The sequence below is a fragment of the Neopsephotus bourkii genome, unplaced genomic scaffold, assembly GCF_033783945.1.
Source record: "Neopsephotus bourkii isolate Nb327-2 ecotype Australia unplaced genomic scaffold, CSIRO-AGI_Nbou_v1 NB_740, whole genome shotgun sequence".
Lineage (NCBI taxonomy): Eukaryota > Metazoa > Chordata > Aves > Psittaciformes > Psittacidae > Neopsephotus > Neopsephotus bourkii.
Genome location: NW_026901238.1, coordinates 1,656,221 through 1,677,643, shown reverse-complemented (window position 1 = coordinate 1,677,643; position 21,423 = coordinate 1,656,221). Strand labels below are relative to the sequence as shown.

At 41.7% G+C, this 21,423-nt stretch overlaps 1 protein-coding gene across 3 annotated transcripts in view; it reads left to right on the top strand.

Annotated features, from left to right (window-relative positions):
* Positions 1–21,423, top strand: part of MDGA2 (MAM domain containing glycosylphosphatidylinositol anchor 2) — a 389,024-nt gene that overhangs the window by 336,144 nt on the left and 31,457 nt on the right. For all 3 annotated transcript variants that reach the window (XM_061354587.1, XM_061354586.1, XM_061354588.1), the window contains exon 11: positions 14,001–14,178. In XM_061354587.1, coding sequence (XP_061210571.1) covers positions 14,001–14,178 — 178 coding nt within the window. The remainder of the gene's footprint in view (positions 1–14,000; positions 14,179–21,423) is intronic.

Here is a 21,423-nt window from a genome sequence, read left to right as displayed (position 1 = left end):
TTCTTGATCTATTTATTCAGAGACTCATGTAGGTTGCTTAAAATGCAGCTTTGTTTTTTTCAGTTCATTTACCAAGACAACATCACTTATTCATAGTATTGACTGAACAGCAAAGCTCCAGCATGCTGTACTTTAAAGGGGTTGGGTTTGTCGTCTTGATTGCAGCTACAGTCATTAGTTTGTTGCTGTGTAATTATTTTGTATGAGAAAATATAGTCATTTATAAATAGGTTTTAGAAATCACAAGAAAATGAGTTTATTCAGTAGTGACAGGAGTGCACTATCTGTTTTTCAAGATCCATCCTGAGAAGGCTGTAGCACTGTGGGATACTCACTAAACCATCACCACTGAAATATGAATGTGTCTTGGGTTAGACAGGTTCTTGATCATGGAAATGTGGTTGTTCGCATAAGAATTAAGTGTTTAATTTAAATTTAGGAACTTAATCTTGATGCCACTTTGATAATTCTGTCTCTTGTTGACCTGATAAAAATAATGGGCTGCCTACTGCAAATAACTCTACTGCTTAATATGCAAGCCCGCATCTGTGCTGTTGGCAGTAGCATTGCTGGCAGTGCCCATCTTGCCCACAGCACAGCTGTGCTGCATACTTTGAAGTGTGAGAGTCTACACCAGCCCAATACGTGAACTTCGAGTTTGATATGTCACTGAGAAGTTAATGAGAAATGAGAAAACTTTCTCTGAAAACTAGCTTTAACATGGGTTAATAATTAACCTATCTTTTGTGACTGCCCACCAATCAGGGGTTAAAAATTGAAAACTCTTTTGGTAGGTGTCTAGCAGCAAAGAGCAGAAGAACCTGCCCCAGTGGGGTTGGCAACAGTATAGATCCTGTTTAATCCGTCAGACTTTATTGAATTCATTTGAGAGCCAGATAATTTTAAAGTCTGAAAAGGGATTCTCTTTGTTTATAGCACATTTTGTCCTATAAGGGGGAAAAAATGGTACTGATTTGAGTGCAGTGTCATAACATTCAAAGTCATTACTGATCTGAGTCCATACATTAGAGAAGTGCATTTTGTGACCCTTACCATGAGCAAATTCGTACTGCCTGCTTTCAATCTATGCTGTTTCCACTGTTTCCATTAAAATGCAAGTGGAGAGGTTGCACCTTCGGTGGGTCAAGCCAAACATAGCATAGTGGAACCTAACAGGTTTAGGACTCTGTGGGTGATGATAGTGATGAAGATTCTTAGTAATGAAGATTCTTATTGTGCTGTGGGGAGATCATGTAGTACAGCCTTGAATACATTTTTATTACCAAGTTCCACAAGAAGAGAGAGAATTATTTTTTAAAAATGTTTATACACTGGTCATCCTAGTAGTGATCACATTTTCATTTAAACTGTAGATACCTGTTTCAAGAAGAGTCCCAAACCAAAACAGAAAGCAATAGCCCAGACAGACTATATTAAACATGAGTATGATAATCAGAAAACACTATCTTTCCATACTGCTTAGGGGGGCTTTCATCCTGGAGCAGAGCAGAACCACAGAGAAAGGAAGGTGGTACTGGGGGTGCTGGGGCAGGGTCTGGGAGCAAGCGGTTGCCAGTCCTTGAATGTTGATGAGGAATATGGTTAGCGAGAGGTGTAACCCCTTATCTGTAAGACCCTTTGGGCACTATGGGTAGAGTTAGCTGATGGATCCAACACTTCATCTGTCACTAGTAGCAGACTTGCATTTGTTTTTTTTGTATTTAAATCGTGGGGTAAGGATGCATTCAAACTAATAAGCAAGAAAACTGTCATGTGTGACACCATCAGAATACATGTTTTCATGTAGCTCAGGAGACCATAAATCCTCCCGTGTGTAGCATTTATGAAAAAAAAGCAGAGTAGAGTACAGGAAGTTTCCATTCCTCAGGGTCACTGTTGCACACAGCCTCTCATTTGTAACTATCCTAATAGCACTTGAATTGAGGGATGAAGACAACCTTATATGTCTTTCACCATGGTGAAATGCATAGATTTGGTCACCCTCTACTTGATTCTGAAACTGCTGTGGTCTGCCAAAATGTGTTCAGCTCATAAGGAACATTTTCCTGTCTCATTAATAGCTCTATGAAGAATATTCTGACATTAGTGTATCTCAGCTTTGGATTTGGCTTTGGAATTAGTGACACGCATTCTTCCAATTGTTTGTATTTCAAAGCATCTTTGTACGTGTTTCCTGGTCATCCTTTGGAGATAACCAACGATCATGTAGCTGCTGTCATTAAAAGCTCAATGATAAAGTGGAGTTCAGTCACAGGGGGAGCCTGAAGCTCGTTAAATAATTTAGGAAACTTATATACCATAGCATGCATCATCTTCGGAACACAGGTAAATTCAGAATTTTGTGCTAAAGGCCATGAAACCCTTTGTGTTGAATTGCCTTGATATTTTCTTTTGCACGTTTTCCAAGTGCATACAAAAAGTGCTTCCTAATGTCACTCAGAGTGTTTCTATAGTCCTGAAAGTTTATCCAGCCAGAACAAAACCACTTTTGGACCTGCCGTGGTTTAAACCCAGCCAGACAGCTCGTGCACTCACTCCCAGCGAGTGGTGCCAGGCTGGAAGCAGTCGAGGCCCACATCCCCCCCCCCCCCAGGTGCTCTCCCCTTGCCCGCTCCCTGAGAGATGGGGAGGATAATCAAAAGAATGCAACTCCCACGGGTTGAGACAAGAACAGTTCAGCAACCAATGTACAACACAAATCACCACCACTACTACCAACAACAACAATGATAAGAGAAAATAACAAGGGAAGAGAATACAATGCCAAAAAACAAGTCCAACCCAGAAAACCTCGTGTCCTTCCAGGTAACTCGCAGTTACATCCTGGGCATGACATGCTGTGGTATGGAGTACCTCTTTGGCTAGCTTGGGTCAGGTGTCCTGTCTCTGCTTCCTCCCAGCTTCCCGTCCTCCCTGGCAGAGCATGAGTTTCACAAAGTCCTTGGTCAGGGTAAACATTACTTAGCAACAACTGAAAACATGGGTGTTAACCAGCACTGTTCCCAGGCTGAAAATCAAAAACACAGCTCTGCACCAGCTACCAAGAAGGAGAAAAGTTGACTGCTACTGCTGAACCCAGGACAGGACCTCACCTTCAAGCTTTTGCTTCAATGAGCGTATGTCCAGTTTTGCTTGAGCAGCTGTGAATATCTTTGTGTTTTTTCATACCAGCTCCTAAGCAGGTGGCAGAAGTGCTTTCACCTGCAGCAGCCAGTGAAGCTGCAGGCCAGCAGCGTGCAACTGCTCAGAATAGTTCTGGTGCTGTCTGGATATCACATGGAGGTGTTTCCTCTCCATACTTTGTCTTTCACAAAAAACAGATTCAGGTAGTTTTTTATACATTATAACAGTTAGTAAACCCCAAGTTGCACAAGCATTCAAGCAGTGATAAGTGAGTACTTCCAGCTCTCTGATATGTACTGTCAGCAGGATGAAAGCAAATGAAACAAGTGAGACTTTCCTGGAGCAGACACAAAGGGTCTGCATCTCTGATCTCTGCAGTGGCTGCTCTTGCTCCTCAGGAGGCAACGGCCACACTCCCTGCACCGCCAGCAGCGATGCAGCCATGGTGACCTAGAAAATGAACAACTGCTTTAAAGAAGTAATAAAAAGTCAACCGGTACCGGTAAACCAGAGAGTAACTTGTTCTAGCTTGTTATGTGAAAGATTAAAGTTCCTACCTTTCCTTTATTTTCAGTCTACAGATGTCTGCGGTTCCAGTCAGTTGATAATGAGAAACTCTCTTCAGACAGCCTAGAGCAGGTCACTTCTCTGTACTCTTCCTTCTGGTCACCATTTTATTGTGTTTTTAACTTACATTTTCATTCAGCACCATGCAGGGTCAGATGTATTCAAATATATAATTCAAATATATATTTTGCACTCATGAAAGGGATTTCTGTGAAGGTTGCATGGTCACTGGCTGCAAAATGGGGTATATAAATTTCTGTCCGTTCTCAAACCCATACATGTAAAGGGGTGCATCGAATTTGCCAAAAAGGAAAAAATGAACAAGAATAAATTTTATTGCCTTTCTGATTCAATAAAGCCATATCTAATATAAAATCGGAGTTAACTCTCTGTCCCTGTGGGTAGGGTTGTTAAAAGCAAAGAAACAGAAACAACCTTCCAGATACAAAATATCCGAGATTAGTTTACACAGCAGATGAAGTGTTCTAATTCATATCTTAAAAAATAGTTTTATTATCCTTCATTTGTATGGAAAAAAGAACACAGTGTATTTTATCTCCCAATTAACAAGTTTTTAGCAGATATTTGTGCTGTATTTTGATTTTAACTCTGATAAAAATTACCTGTCTTTTTTCCTGGGTTACTACCATTTACCACCCTGCCTGAGATACGATATATATTTAAAATTGTTGAATCATCTAGCTTCCAGCTTTTGCATACCAGCTTTCTTTAAGTTGTTTTCATCTCTTTCTTCTTCATATATCAGGCCATGAATATGGATTGTGGAGAGATGTTTCTGACATCTGAACCACTTATCCATCAAGGGAGATCGACTGCTGGAGTAACTCCCTGGCTGGCCAGTTGGAATGGCTCCAGGGAGATACCCCCCTAAAAGGGGATGGACCCCTGCCCTCTCAGACAGAGGGGGATGGCCTGAGACAGCCCCTGTCATGTAGCTGTCGCCCAGGGGTAGGGGACCAAAAAGATGATGAGGGTTGGAAGCGAGTTCCAGTTCGGCATCATGGGCAGCCCTCCTCCCTTCCTGCCCCGCTTCCCCAGGTGTCCCTCTGTAATAGGTTTGAGGCCCTGGATCTTGAAGGAGAGGTAGGTGAGGATGTGGTGCAAGGCCCGCCTACAAGGCCACATAGGAAAAAGTGGTCGACTTTGCACTTCAAGAATGCCTCTGGTAAGAAAGAAAGAAGGGTCATTGTAGTAGGTGATTCCATTCTGAAAGGAACAGAGGGCCCGATATTCAGAGTTGACCCTCATCATAGGGAAGTGTGTAGTCTGCCTGGAGCCCGGATCAGGGATATCACCAGGGTGCTCCCCAACCTGGTGCGCCCGACAGACTACTACCCGCTGCTGGTCTTCCAGACAGGTGAGGGGGAAGCTGCTTCCCGCAGTCTGAGGGGGATAAAGAAAGACTACAGGGCCTTGGGGCGGATGGTGAAAGACTCTGGAGCTCAAGTGATCTTCTCTTCGCTCCTTCCATCTTCTATTGATGATGTGGGACTGAATGGGAAAATTCGGTCCATAAACAATTGGCTTCGAGGCTGGTGCTGCAGGCAGGGCTTTGGATTCTTTGATAACGGCTGGTTTTATAGGGCACCAGTCTGGACGTTGGCATGTGGGAAAGGTTTATCACACAGAGGCAAAAGGATGCTGGGGCACGAATTAGCAGGGCTCATTTGGAGAGCTTTAAACTAGATTCGAAGGGGGATGGGGTTGTAGCTGGGCTTGCCTCAGTGGGACAGCGCTCCAGAATTGATGAAGACTGGGAGGCCTCCTGTAATCCTAGGGTGAAATTGGTGTGCTCAGCTCGCTCCCTGAAATGTCTGTACACCAATGCGCGCAGCATGGGAAATAAGCAGGAGGAGCTAGAAACCTGTGTTAAGTCAGGAGATTATGACCTGGTGGCAATTACAGAGACGTGGTGGGACAGCTCACATGACTGGAATATAGTCATGGAGGGCTATGTCCTTTTCAGGAAAGACAGGCCAGCCAGGCGGGGTGGTGGGGTTGCTCTTTATGTGCGAGAGCAGCTACAATGCACTGAGTTCTGTCCGGGGACAGATGATGAGCGAGTCAAGAGTCTGTGGGTGAGAATTAAGGGGCAGACTGGCAGGGGCGATACTGTTAGGGGGTCTGTTACAGGCCACCGGATCAGGGTGAGGAAGTTGACGAGGCCTTCTACAGGCAGCTGAGAGCGGCCTCACAGTCACAGGCCGTGGTCGTTGTGGGGGATTTTAACTTCCCTGATGTTTACTGGAAGGACTACTTGGCAGCCCAGCCGCAGTCCAGGAGGTTCCTCCGGTGTATGGACGATAACTTCCTCATGCAAATGGTGGATGAGCCAACCAGGAGAGGTGCGCTGCTGGATCTCATCCTCACTAACAAGGAGGGTCTGATCGAAGCAGTGAAGGTTGAGGGCTGCCTTGGTTGCAGCGACCACGAGATGGTAGAATTCAGGATCTTGTGTGGTAGGGTCAGTAGAATAGCAAGTAGAATCGCAACCCTGGACTTTAGCAGGGCAAACTTTGGCCTCTTCAAGCGATTGCTAGGGGAAATCCCATGGGCTAGGCTGCTTGAAGGTAAAGGGGCCCAAGATAGTTGGTTGACGTTCAAGGACTGCTTTTTCCGAGCTCAAGATCAGAGCATCCCGACACGTAGGAAGTCAAGGAAGAGGGTCAGGAGACCTGCGTGGCTAAATAGGGAATTGCTGGGTATGCTCAAGTGGAAGAGAAGAGTTTACAGGTCATGGAAGGAAGGGCTGGCCACTTGGGAGGAATATAAGGCTGCTGCTAGAGGATGTAGGAAAGCTGCTAGGATGACTAAGGCCTCCTTGGAATTAAAGCTGGCGAGAGGGGTCAAGGACAGCAGAAAGAGCTTTTTCAAATACATGGCAGATAAAACTAACACCAGAGGCAATGTAGGCCCACTGATGAATGGGACGGGTGCCCTGGTGACAGAAGATACAGAGATGGCAGAGTTACTGAATGCCTTCTTTGTCTCTGTCTACTCTGCCGGAGGCAGTCCTGAAGAGCCCTGTACCGCTGAGACCTCAGATGAAGACAGGTCAACGGAGCGGTTTGCCTTAGTCGATGAGGAATGGGTTAAAGACCAGTTGAGCAATCTGGACATCCATAAATCCATGGGTCCAGATGGGATGCACCCGCGGGTGCTGAGGGAACTGGTGGAGGTCATTGCTAGACCGCTCTCCATCATCTTTACCAAGTCTTGGGAAACGGGAGAGGTGCCTGAGGACTGGAGGAAAGCAAATGTCACTCCCGTCTTCAAAAAGGGCAAGAAGGAGGACCCGTGTAACTATAGACCAGTCAGCCTCACCTCCGTTCCTGGGAAAGTGATGGAACACCTTATCCTTGGTGCCATCTTAAGGCATATCAAGGATAAGAGGGTTATGAGGGGCAGTCAACATGGCTTCACCAAGGGGAAGTCATGCTTGACCAATCTCGTAGCCTTTTATGAGGAAATAACACGGTGGATGGATGATGGCAGAGCGCTGGATGTGGTCTACCTTGACTTCAGCAAAGCGTTTGACACAGTCTCCCACAGCATCCTCGCAGCTAAATTGAGGAAGTGTGGTCTGGATGATCGGGTAGTGAGGTGGACTGTGAACTGGCTGAAGGAGAGAAGCCAGAGAGTTGTAGTCTATGGGGCAGAGTCTAGTTGGAGGCCTGTATCTAGTGGAGTGCCTCACGGGTCGGTACTGGGACCAGTATTATTTAATATATTCATCAACGATTTAGATGAGGGAATTGAGTGTACTATCAGCAAGTTTGCTGATGACACTAAGCTGGGAGGGGTGGCCGACACGCCAGAAGGCTGTGCTGCCATCCAGAGAGACCTGGACAGGCTGGAGAGTTGGGCGGGGAATAACTTGATGAAATATAACAAGGGAAAGTGTAGAGTCCTGCATCTGGGCAGGAACAACCCCAGGTTCCAGTATAGATTGGGGACCGACCTGTTAGAGAGCAGTGTAGGGGAGAGGGACCTGGGGGTCCTGGTGGACGACAGGGTGACCATGAGCCGACACTGTGCCCTTGTGGCCAAGAAGGCCAATGGCATCCTGGGGTGTATTAGAAGGGGGGTGGTTAGTAGGTCGAGAGAGATCCTCCTTCCCCTCTACTCAGCCCTGGTGAGACCTCATCTGGAATATTGTGTCCAGTTCTAGGCCCCTCAGTTTAAGAAGGACAGGGACCTGCTGGAGAGAGTCCAGCACAGGGCAACTAAGATGATTAAGGGAGTGGAGCATCTCCCTTATAAGGAAAGACTGAGGGAGATGGGTCTCTATAGTTTGGAGAAGAGGAGACTGAGGGGTGACCCTATTAGTGTATATAAATATATAAAGGGGGAGTGTCACGAGGATGGAGCCAGGCTCTTCTCAGTGGCAAACAATGATAAGACAAGGGGCAATGGGTACAAACTGGAACACAAGAGGTTCCACTTAAACTTGAGAAGAAACTTCTTCTCAGTGTGGGTGACGGAACACTAGAACAGGCTGCCCAGGGAGGTTGTGGAGTCTCCTTCTCTGGAGACATTCAAAACCCCCCTGGACACATTCCTGTGTAACCTTATCTAGGTGTTCCTGCTCCGGCAGGGGGATTGGACTAGATGATCTTTTGAGGTCCCTTCCAATCTCTAACACACTGTGATACTGTAATTTGTAGTCCATAAAGACTGCACCTAGAACATTCTGTATCTTTGGGCTCCAAGCTTCTAATTACTGAAGACTTGGGAAATTTTAGTTTCTTAAAAAGGAAAGAGAGAAATATTTTTTTATGTTTCTGTGTGTACCACATAAAACAAATTCCTCAGTGTGGTATACAAAAAATAAGTAACATGAATGTTACGAGCAAATACAGGATTACTGTTAATGTAATCCTGCAAGAAGAACGTAAATTATATGCCTTTGATTGTTCTTATAGATTAGAAGTTCACTAATTGAAAAAGATTGTGCTCACTGTTGAATGTGCTTTAGATACTCAGTTTTCCAGCTGGGAAAGAGGGAAAGAGGAGGTTTATCATGCAGCTGCTGTTTCCGTGTGCCTCATCTCCTGATGAATGAGGCTGAGTGCTAGTTGCTGGTCACAGCACCAACCGCAGCAGCAAGTCCTGCCGGGGGTGTCAGTGCTCTCCTCCAGCAAACATCTCCAGCCCCATAACCATGTCCAGCCTCACTCAGGGCACTTTGGCTGAGAGTATGTTCCTGGCTCTGACAATCAAACCTAACATTGTGCTTGCTTCGCACTCCCTCCCTGTTGCCTCAACAGCAGCTGGCATCAGCACTGACAGGAAAGCAGAGAGCAAGAAACAGTTCAGCACAGAAACAAACATGAGGTTTTGTCAGTTCTACTGATTGCATGTGAAAATATTTTTTAAATACTGAAAATTATTGAAATTATGAACATTTAAAAATTTATTACTATATTAAAATACTAAAAAAGAGAAGTCTGGAGAAGAGAAGACCTTAGAGCAGCATCCAGTACCTAAAGGGGCTGAAAAGAAAGCTGGAGAGGAACTTTTTGCGAGGGCAAGTAGTGATAGGACAATGGGGAATGGCTTTAATGTGACAGACGGCCTGTCTAAACCAGATAGTAGGAAGTTCTTCCCTGTGAGGTTGGTGAGGCCCTGGCACAGTGTCCCCAGAGAAGCTGTGGCTGCCCCATCCCTGGCAGTGTTAAAGGCCAGGCTGGATGGGGCTTTGAGTAGCCTGCTCTAGTGGAAGGTGTCCTTGCGTGTGGCAGGGGGACTGGAACTGGATGAGCTTTAAGGTCCCTTCCAAACCAAACCATCCTGCGATTCTTTGATTTTGTAAAAAGAGATGTCAACAAGAGCATGGCGCACAGTGGAAAATAAACTGATGACAAGCATGGCAGAACGTGCTTTACATCTGGCCTTGTTGGTTTTGCCTGAATTACAGATATTTTTCAGTGTGAGTCATTCCAGGGATCTAACTATCATTTCAAAATGAAGATGACACAGGAGCCACCTTCTTAATAAGGTTTATGTTCAAAACCTGATAGCTCTGATTATATTGCTGGCCAAAATTGTTGAAGAACAGCAGGCACTGGATTTGCACAGCAGAAATAAGGCAAACATTAAATGGGAGTTTTTCCTCTGTGGTGTGCAGATAGAAGTTTTTGCTCATGAACTGAACCATGCAGTTTTATATATCTATAACTACGAAAGAAAACTCTTCCTTTTATTGTTAAGGAAAATCAATTGTTGTTGTTATAAGTTGTAAAGAAGTTACTTTAAAGACTGCCACAGTTTTTTTTTACAGGAGTTTACAGTAGATTAATTTACTTTGCATTCAGTTGTCACTAATTAAAGAGATGATTGACTCTTTGAGTCAATGAAGAAATTTATGGTTGAAATCAATAGGCCAAGTACAAAGGACTAAGGTTGTGTTTATTTTGTATAAACATAACTGTGCATATAAGCAATCAATATTTAATCATCCCATAGGGTAAATATCCCAAGAAATCTATATGTTCTAGTCTTCTAGAGAATACAGTGTTTCCCAACAACAGGCATAGAATAAATACCCTTTCATTGACCACATAGAGAAGATGGTTGCAGACTGCTGCAATAAAACACTGCTACACTTTTACTGTTCCCTTTCTCTGACATCAAGGAAACACATTTTGCTTTTCTGCTAGCTTTAGGAAACAAAGATTTCTAAATATTCAAGAAGGAGCCCCTGTGAAGCCTTCTGCGCAGTGGATTGACTGAATGTACATATGCTCTGCTAAATTAATTACAGGTTAGCATATGATAATGCTAGTAAATGCATCAGAAATGTGTTTTTTCCTCAGTGCTTTAAAAATAATTACAAACAATTGGAAAACTGTTGTTTCAGCTTGGTCAAAGTAAATTTCCCAAAATGTATCTCACCATTTTCTTTGTAAGGCCAAGATCTTTGATTATAAGAATTTTTCTCCTACAAAAATTCTTTTTCAGGCAAATCATATTTCTTTCTAATTTTAAAGCTCTGAACACAAATTGACATGCAGACATATGTATTAAAGATAGATTTGCTGGTGCATTCTCTCTTTAAAACATCAACCTGGACTTTTTAATGTAAAAAAGCACAGCCTGGGTGTTGGGTAGAAGCTGTTCAAGTGATTTAAAGGAATTGGGTGGTGTGGATTTGGCTCCTTCCCAGCCAAAGGTGGTGAAATAGATGCCCAGATCCCTGGAAGAAGACAGACACTGCTGCAGGAGCAAAGGGAGAGGTCTAGCTTTGCAGAGATAGGAGTTTGGAATGCCCCAAGGCATTGTAGGAATCTAAATCCTATTTTTAGGGTAAGTTGGGCATTTCACTGTGGTGCCTCAAAACCATGCAGGCCTTTAAAAATACTGTGCTAGAAAACCCTTGGTTTTCCTTCTGGTTACATGTCTGACCTTCATTTTTTTACTGTATCAGCAAGTAAATGAGTTCAGCTGCTACACCCGTATTCAACAGTTTCAATACTGGTCAGCCAAGGTCCATTGCTGTTTCACACCTGGTCTGGGAATCAGCTCTGCACTGATGCCCAGGCTGCTAGCAGAGGTCCACCAGGGTTGTGTCAGGCTTCAGGAGTGATGCCTCCAAGCATCCATCTCACTTCCAACAGCTGGGTATGTTCCTAGTGAAAAAAGAAAATTGAGAGCTGAAGGTGGCAAAAGCTGAGTGGATACTGATTTTCTTTGCTTATTTGTTCAATAGTGGAGCTGAAAAATCAGGCAAGGGAATGCTTTGTGTCAAATCTAGCAACAATTTTGAGATGTTTGGGGTTTTTCTGGTTTCCATGGTAAAAATAAGAATTAGAACAGAGCTGGTGTTGATTGCAAGGCAAAAAGATGTGTGTTGCTTCCTATTGAGAAATGCTGATATCCAATATTGGCTTAGGATGCATAAAGCTGAAATGAAATCAAATTGTGTTGCTTTCAGAATTAATAAAATAATGGAGCTTCTTTACTGCTTTTGTTTGGGTGATGTAGAAAAGGGCAGTAGTCTAAAGCAAGAACTGAATTTCATACAAATTCATGACTACTCTTGGTAACTTTAAACATATAGTATTAATTATTGAAATTATTTGCGAAGTTTCTGTTTCACTATTTCTTTATCCAGAAATGAGGTGCAACAGGGAATATTTTACAGTAGACCACTGTAAATAGTCAGAAGTTCCTCTAAGCAACAGCTAGCTAACTTCAAATGATGGAAAGTCAGTATTGGCTCATGCAACTGGAAGCACAGTTTTGTTAATGCAGTACCCACAAATGTAATTGGCAACCAGCATAGTGCTATAAAATATATGCCCTAAAAACCCACCAATGGCATCTATTAAAAAAAAAAAGAAGTTGAAATTTAGGTAATTTTCTCCAGATTTATGTTTCTCTGATTCTCAATTTTTGTTAAAAGGTACAGACACAATCATGAATTATGTTTGGTAGTACAGTGCTCACTTTTAGGGCATACTCAATAGTTCTAATCTTCCTTGTAGTCAACTTCACAGTATGATTTAAAAAAAATAATAAAAAAAATTGGAAGCATTGCAAAGAGCAAACTACAAAAAGTACAATGGAAGTAAGATTGGGAAAAAATCCTTTAGAAGATCCGCAAATTACTGCAAATGTAGTTTATTTGGATGAATTGTGGTAGGTTTAGTGCTAGATTTCAGATATTTCAGTGTATATTTTTATTGCATCAGCAAATTAAAGTTCTGGAATAAAAAGTATTGTGTCCTTAGTAAACTTGTTATGTGTGATCCTTTAATAGGTAAGACCTTCAGTGCACTGACAGGTATAGTAAGCTTAGTGGAACATCTCATTTTAGCATCACTGCACCCGTACAGTTGTCTTGGGATGCGTGGTAAATATTTAATGTTTTTTCCTTTGTTTTTATTTTTGTTTCTGCAGATAGTGTGTGTAATAAAGCAAGGTGTCTGCAAGTAGTATTGCAGTATCAGTCACTCCGCTGCCCAAAATCTGTATGATTTCTGCTTATCTATAAACTAAAGTAACGTTAGAGACAATGTGACACTTCTAGTGATGCCTTGTTAACTAGATTAATTTCTTGATAAGGCATATAAATAAAAGAAACTATGGATGTTGATGTTGAAAACAGTGTGCAGTCTATACAGCACAAAAATCTATCTTCCATTTTTTTTAATAAAATCTCCTGTTTGCTCGTATTGACTTTCTTTGTTCCCTGAAATCCATCCATCTTTGAAAGTACAAGGATTGCTGGTAATTATGCACTAAGACCATTAGTGGCTAGCCTATTTCTTTCTTACAACAAGTGCTAAGTACTTGGAAATCAAACTGCATTTCATTTCTTCAGTGGGTTCTTATTAGCTTCAGATTATGCCACGAATGACAGCTGTGAAACCTCATTGCCTTTAACAAGGAGGCGGTACCCAGCTCACGGAGTCGCAGCTGTCCCAGCTTGGTGTGCACAGTGACCAGTAACACATCTGCTGTGTAGCTAGCCAATAATATTTTAAAATCTTGGAGGGAATAGGCATAAGAGGCCAATTTACCTGGTCAGGTTTGGGTCTTGGATGACATGGGCTAGAGTGAGGTGTCCCTGCCCATGGCGGAGGGGGTGGAACTAAATGATCTTAAAATCTTTTCCCTAACTATTCTATGATTCTATATAGCATAGTAAATTCAGCCTCGATTAGCCGATGAAATGAACCAAAATGAGCAGGAAAAAAAAAAAGTTATTTAACAATTTGATAAGTAGGTTTTAAACATAGGTGCAGGGTTGCAAAAGTGGTGGTTCCTAAATATGGAAGAATTCAGTGAGATTTTGTAAAACTCTGTGGCATCTGCTTGGATGCTTGCATACCACCCCAAACGGGGTGCATTATCCCTCACTGTAGTCTCTGGTGAGTGTCAGCAGTTCTTCTGATCTAAATGAACGTGATACTTTTCCTGCCTGCAGCAAGCATCTGGGTGCTGCATGGTGCCTATAGCCCATGGGCTGCCCAAGGTTTGGTGCAGGACCTATACGGGCAGAGAACTGGCAGGTGTCAGGCAGGGGTGGCCTCTTCATAAAGTGTGTTTGCAATCTGCGATCTCATCTCTTTGTAGCAGAAATGCCCATTAGTGGGTTGTCTCAGGGAGGTTGGTAGTTTTACTGTATCTTTAATCCTTCTGTGTTGTTGGAAGGTTTAAGGATGCACCTAGGGTTGCACAGATCTGCATGTGCTCCCGTTAAGGTGAAGACAACATCTGTCCCAAAAGGTCTTATATTTGCATTCTTCTTTTGATTCTAGGCTGGACAACAGCGTTGGTGGGAACAGGAAATTACAGTGAATGGAAATATTCAAAAGGGAGAATTAATTACCTACAACCTAACCGAGCTGATCAAGCCAGAGGCTTATGAAGTCCGTCTAACACCCATCACCAGATTTGGTGAAGGGGACTCAACTATTCGGGTCATCAAATATAGTGGTAAGAAGATTTTTGTGTACAAGCAAATGCGTTGTGGTGACTTCTGCATAGTTTGGTCTTTTCTACAGGGCATGGCTGTGCTGTGTGAACCAAATACCAGTCCTGGAAATAATGCTGCAAGGGACGAGAGTAGGCTTCTAAGAAGGAGGGTTCTTGGTAAAAACAAAATTTTGTCTCCACCTTTGGAAAGAGTCACAATATTGAATACAAAATAAAAATAATAATTAAAAAAGATCTGAACAGCCAAAATACAAAACCCTATTGAAATTTGGTGAAGTAAATGGAAAAACTGAACAAATTGATATTAGCTTCATGAAAAGCTCATTTCAAGAGTTTGTTCTTACTTCGAACACTGAAGGGCAATGAGTTTTGAAGAAAAATCTGCAAAACAAGTATTATTCTTAAAGTGTCAAATCAGTGTTGTGATGTCATCAATATATTTTTCTTCCAGAATGAGCACTTTCTGAGACATTCTTATTTGAATGTGAATGATATATATATAAAGTGACTGTTTCTAGTCCTAAACAAGTGGAAAGGGGCATTTATACATCTTCTTCTAAAAGGCTGAGCTGTGATGAAAATTTCTTCACTTTAACCTAACAAGAAAAACACAGTATCCATACATCCTTCCATTCAGTCTCCCAGCATTACCAGGAATTAACTGCTAGAGCTCTGGAAAATCCCTTCAAATACCTTTCTTAGGGTATTTTTTTAATGAATAACTTTTCTTCTTTTTTTTTTTTTTGTCTGTAAAAATTACAATGAATGGGCAAGAAGAGCCTTAGACAGAAGGTAGCTTAGCTAAAGATACCGTTGTGCAGTTTGTAGTGGGAAACCTGATGTGCTTAGCGGATAGATTTATAATTGAAGAAGTGATGTGTGTGGCAGGGGGATATAACTGTAAGCATTCAACCATGAAAGTATTTAATCATTTGGGGACAGACTTTTGTAGCAGGGCCTGTAGCGATAGGACAAGGGGTAATGGCTTTAAACTGACAAAGGTTAGATTTATATTTAGATTAGAAATTAGGAAGAAATTCTTTGCTATGGGGATGGTGAGTTCGCAGAGGTTGCCCAGAGAATCTGTGGCTGCCCCATCCCTCACAGTGTTCAAGGACAGGTTGGACAGAGCTTGGAGCAAGGGGTTTGGAACTAGATGATCTTTAGGATCCCTTCCACACAAACCATTCTGTGATCCTGTGATTCTACCATGAGGAGCCTTGCTAATCAAGTCACAGCTAGCCACATAGGACGAATTGCCCCAGGAGCTGGATCCAACCATAATTAGTGCAAACTAGATGATCTTTAAGGTCCCTTCCAACACAAAGCATTCTGTGATCCTACGATTGTACCATGAGGAGCCTTGTTAATCAAGTCACAGCTAGCCCCGTAGGTCAAATTGCTCCATAAGCTGAATCCAACCATAATTAGTGCTATGCAGATACCTAAGAGAGCCAGAAGTAGGAAATCACATCAGCAGAACACCCAAAAACAACCTACAGATGAGGAATTACTTTAAGAAATCATTATCAAATAATTACTCTGAAAAAAACATTTAAATGTCTTGTGCATCATCTGTACAGTTCTTAATGATCAGTGATTAGCTCAGCCCTGCTCAATCTCATAATAAATTATTTTTATCATTGTAATAATATCCAGGAAAAGTTTACATTATGTAGTCTCAAATATCAATTCTAAAGAATGGAGTGGCACATTTCACTAAATGCCAGATCTGGTAATGATGGTGATGAATTTTCCTGCTACAGGAAAGTGTTTGCAAAGTCTTTGTTTCCTAAATCTCACGAGAACAAAACCTAAATTAAAGAAATGACTTGCTTACTACATCCATGAAGTTACAAATGAGGAGAAGATAGCCACACTGGTGCAATTCCTGTTGGACTTTGCCTCTTCGTTGGACCTCTTACCTTAAGAAGTTCCTATTTTCCAACACTAGCAGTATTAGTCAGGTCTCTTTGGGATTCCCCCCATGCAGATGGGAAAGATGCAGAGTTTTTCCAAAGGTGATCAGGAGCAGAAGCTTCATTCAGACATTTGGGATTTCTCTGTACCAATCCCAATCTCTCCATGGTGGCTGTGATAGGGACATTTACATCCTCACTAGTGACCTAGTGATTCACTAGATACCTAGGGACACTAGGTAGCCTCACTAGTGGTTACCTAGCTTGTGCTAGGTAGCCACTGCCCTCTTCTTGAATTTTCTCCCATTACTTAAATAATGACCAGTGCTCCTATAAGGACAAAAAAAAAAAAAAAAACCCTACCATTGGGGTCACGTGGTTACTACTGCTCTTTTTTGGTGGGGGTTTTAATCCGGCAAGTGTCAGAAGGTTGTTTGAGGTCTCGGCTATGCTCCCAACTGTGCTGAGTTTGAGGTCTTAATGAAACATTATGTGATTTACATTTCTAGCCCCTGACTGGCAGGAAGAACATTCCCATGCAGCATAAAAAGCGTATTTTGTCTACGGAAAATTTTTCTGCTAGAATCTGCCATTAGCGCAGATGTGAACAACATCCCATTTCAAATGTGGGGATGAGGTGCCAATGTAAAATCCAGCTGCCCAGGAGAGAGGAAGCTATTGCTTCTGTACCCTAGATGGAGAGATGCCTTTGGAGCAACATTCAGTGCTGTGACTCTGATGCTGATAAATTCACAGCTTCAGGAATCATGACCCAGATGCTAATCACTAAGATAAACCTAAAGTGACTTCCCTTTAAAGAAGGATCTCAAAACCACTGAGGCTTTGTGGGCTTAAAATAGGCATTTTTATCTTAGGATTCGTCCAATGACTCTAATGTCAGCCATCTATTAACAGGGTAATTTTAAAGATGTTACAGCTTCAACTCTAAAATAATGATATAATGGACATTATTATAATGCAAATCCAGTTCTTATGGTCTGAAATGCTGGAATCTTAGAAAAGCAGTTAATGGGCTAGCACGATCCACAGCAGCAGGCCTGCGTCAGTGTAAGAAATAACTATAAACAATACCCAGAAAAACAAAGACATCAAGCAGATGTTTCTTAAAAGGAGAACTAAGATTTTTTTCTACATTTTTTCCAATTACATGGGGTTTTTTTAATTGTGATACCTCAGGCAAGGGGGAAAACATTTGAGTTTTAGGGTAGATATAGATTAGAATTTTGATTTATAAGGTATACTTTGATGAGATATTAGGAATAAATTTTTCCCTGTGAGGGTGGTGAGGCCCTGGCAGAGATTGCCCACAGAAGCTGTGGCTGCCCCATCCCTGGCAGTGTTCAAGTCCAGGTTGGACAGGGCTTTGAGCAACCTGGTCTAGTGGAAGGTGGCCCTGCCCATGGCACAGGAGATGGAACTCGATGATCTTTAAGGTCCCTTCCAAACAAAACCATTCTGTGGTTCTGTGTTTCATATTTTCGGAAGCCTTTTGTGTGTGTGTGTGGCTTTGTGTGTTCAGTTTTGATGAGTACTCCAGAAGCATGCTGGCCTCTAGCAGCGTCAGACCTTCTTATGCCACCACTTCAGGATTACTCTTTTTGGTGGACTAGGACCCAGGAACATGTCTTTTCATGTCTTGAATATCTCAAAGGATGGAGACTTCACGGTCTCTCTTGGCAACCTGTTTGGTGTTCAATCACCCTTAGAGTAAAAACATTTTTTCTGAGGTTTGAAATGCACCTGTGTATACTGGTGAGGATTTCCATTGTAAACATTTTTTGCCTTATTTTTTAAAACTTTAAGCAGGCTAATAGGATTTTACCCCAATTTTTAAAGAAATGCAGCCAGTGTGAAAAGAAGATTGGGCACATTTTAGAGTTGCGAAAAATGGTAGCAGTCTCTTTCACCTGTAGGGAATACATTAACTTTCACAGAGAATAGATAGGCTATGTGTTCTGTAGTAGGACAATCTTGGGTAGGAACTCCACAGAACTGATTTCTCTAGGATATAGTTATATAATGTGCAAGCATCAACAGGACATTTCTAGTGTATTGGTTGTTTTTGCTGTTTTATTAGAGAGGAGAAGGTTTCTCCTGATTTCTTCCAGGAGATTAATAACTGTCTGGACATGCCCATATCTCTCCTGTGACTTCAGAGACACTCCAATGACACTCTTTGATGATGTGTCTAGGTCTAACTTCCAGAAGGCTAAAGTTAAGCCACGTTAATTTGACATGTCGAATCATTTTTATTGGATTACACTCCTTTGTACGTGATGCAGAGGTAATCACCTTTTAGATTAACCTCCACAAATGGAGATTAACATGGAAGTTCTAATATATGAAAATAACAGCTTCCAGTGTGCTAACCTTCTGGTGGCCATCTAAATGTTCAAAATAAGGAGACTATTAACGCAGAAAAACTCAGTGGTGAGCTCTTACAGTATATCCTTCCATCCCAAGTGGAAGCTGTAAATACAAAATAAAAACACCACAGCATCCAATCACATAAATAAAAAACTTACCTATGGCAGAAGAATTTCATAGGGAAATCCCTCGCCTGTCATGAATTATTTTCTCATCTGAATGCTGAAAGTACAGGAGAAAAGAGCAATCATCACAGTAGGAGCGACATTGATAATTACAGCCAAACATCACTTGACAAATTCTTTGGTTGATGCATGTGTTACTCTGCTAGTGAACACAGTCTGCCGAGTAAATACAAACAGGGTAATTTAAGTAGCAGTAATGAATGTTTCGTAGGCTGTTACAGAGATGTCTCATAGTAACAGCAGATATGTCTCATAATAACATTTTAAATATTATCTCCATCACTATACATAAATCTGTGTCAGTGTGGCATCACTATACATAAATCTGTGTCTATTTGAGACAAACTGGCTGTGAAGTCCCCAAATACTCCAATTGAAACTTCAGTACTCACTGGTTCAGATACACGCTTACTTTTAAATATTTTTAAAGTAAACTGGTGATTAAAGAAGTGAATTTAGCTCCCTTCTATGGAAAAAGCCAGCAACCTGTTACTACTGTTGGTATGTAGTCAGCACTGCAACAGCAGGAGATAGATGATGGTGGCCAGTCACTTTGTAGTCCAGCTTGCATATTTTCATATGAGGCTTAGACATTCCACAGATTCTATATCAGAGCAAATAGAATGATGGTAATTAGTTATTGCTATTATTCTTGTTATTATTATATTTCTAGAGCAATTTCCAGAAAAATAAAATTAGTACCAAATAGGGCATAAATTATTGGATTTATAAGTTTGCACAAGCATACATTTCCAGTATTATCCAGTGTTGCAAACAGTAAGTTGGGATAATTGCTATTATGGAAGGAATCACAGAATCATAGAACAGAATAGTTAGGGTTGGAAAGGACCTTAAGATCATCAAGTTCAAACACCCCCTGCCATGGGCAGGAAGGAAGAAAGCCTTGTCCCCGTAAGGTACCAATATTTACAGTGAAGATTGCTTTTCCTGTGCAAACCAAGTGTTTAGAGGTATGGACTCTTGATCTTGGTTAAATCTTTTAGATGCTGGTTGGAATTACCACAGACAACTAGTTTTCAGTGGTATAAAACATAGCAGTTGAACATCTAGCATGCTTCTACTTACCTCTGTCTCTGTGTTCTCCATAGCTAGGAGAGCTTGGTTTGCAACTAATTTTTTTTTAAGGAGGGACATAATGTTGCAGACTCTGAAGACCACTTCATTTTTAAGCTGAGCAAGTATTTGTATTCGGAAGGAGCTGTGGGAAATCTGTCTTGGCATATATGCCATTCCACCAAACAGAAAGGCAAGCATTAAGAAAAGCCACTCAGCCCACATTTTTCTGTTGTGACCTGCACAAATACAGACCACTGAAAAGTAAAATCATCCAGCAAACTGAAATTCCAGCAGTTTTTATTCTCTGGTTGCTGGAGGAACAGCAGGAAGATTAAGGGATCATCTGTCTTGGCTCTAACCACGCTCAAACATTTCATGACATTTTGTTCTCCTGCCAGCAAAACCTTCCTCCCAGCACGAGCCAGGGTCAGCTGAGCAGAGCAGCAATAACCCTCGCAGGTGCACAGGTTTGCCAGACATTTCGAAATCAGCTGTGGGAATTTACTCCCTCAATCATCCATTAATTTCCTTTTATGGCTAATATAACTTGCTACCTGTGTGTCGTGCGCACAGCAGCCTTGCCTTTCCGCAGTGAGAGCTAAAGCTGTTCACATTGTCTCATAGCAGCATGCTGTATTACTCAGAGGAGTGGGCTTTCTGTTTTTTTTATTTGGTTTGATGGAGTATTTTTTCTTTATTTATAATGTTAGATAAGTTCAGCCAAACTGTTTTAATTTGGTTTTCTGCTGTTGTCAATCGGTGTGAACTGAAGCTTGGCTGCTAATAAACCTTTTTTGCTCTGTTGTGAACAAACTGAACAGTATGACTTAAGGTTACATACTGATAATAGTTTCCATAAAAACATGTATGTTTAGCTACAAATCAAGCATCAGTAAATGTAGTTCCCAGCAATTTCAGCTAATTCAAGTTCAATCACTCAAGGATTTCACAAAATGAATGTTTCTTGGAGAGTGAAAGGTAATGTGCTGGTAAAGGTTATCTAATATAACGTAATGACTAAGTTTTTTAAGAAAATTGCACTAGGGCAAATCACTGCTCATTTGTTTCAGAGAAAGGGAGATAAAGTAGCAGAGTTGCTAATTTAGTGCTGTTTTGAAAACTTCAGGTGAAATCTAAAGCTATGCAGAATCCGTGACAGGGGTGACGAACCAAGAGTTTATGTCTAGTCATATGGTATGAGAAGGACAGCAAGAAAACATGGAGCACCATTCATCCTGATGTCTGATGTTGCCAGATGAACCCATTATTTGGAGATAAATTTTATTTCCAATTTTCTATTAATAACATTCAATTCCAACTGTGAGTTTAGCATCTTCCTGTTTCTCACATATGTAAGGGCTTATAGCAGAAGTTCCACTTCCTAAGTCATCCATCCTTCAAATTTACCCTTCTGCAAACAGGTAGCACAGAACTGCAGACTAATTTCTTATTCAAACCCAATTTTCAGTTTTAGCGTTGTGCAGGTTACTCTGGACCTAAACCTGGATTGTCATTCCCATGGTTAAAGGATCTGTAGGCACTGTGGAGGTTTGACTTTCATTCTGTTTCAGCCTATTGAGGTGTTAAGTAGATGAACTTCAGTATTAAGGAATTATGGATGTTAAGGAGTTTGTGAGTCGGTCCTCAGGCAAGCATGGAGTATGATGGAACTGCTG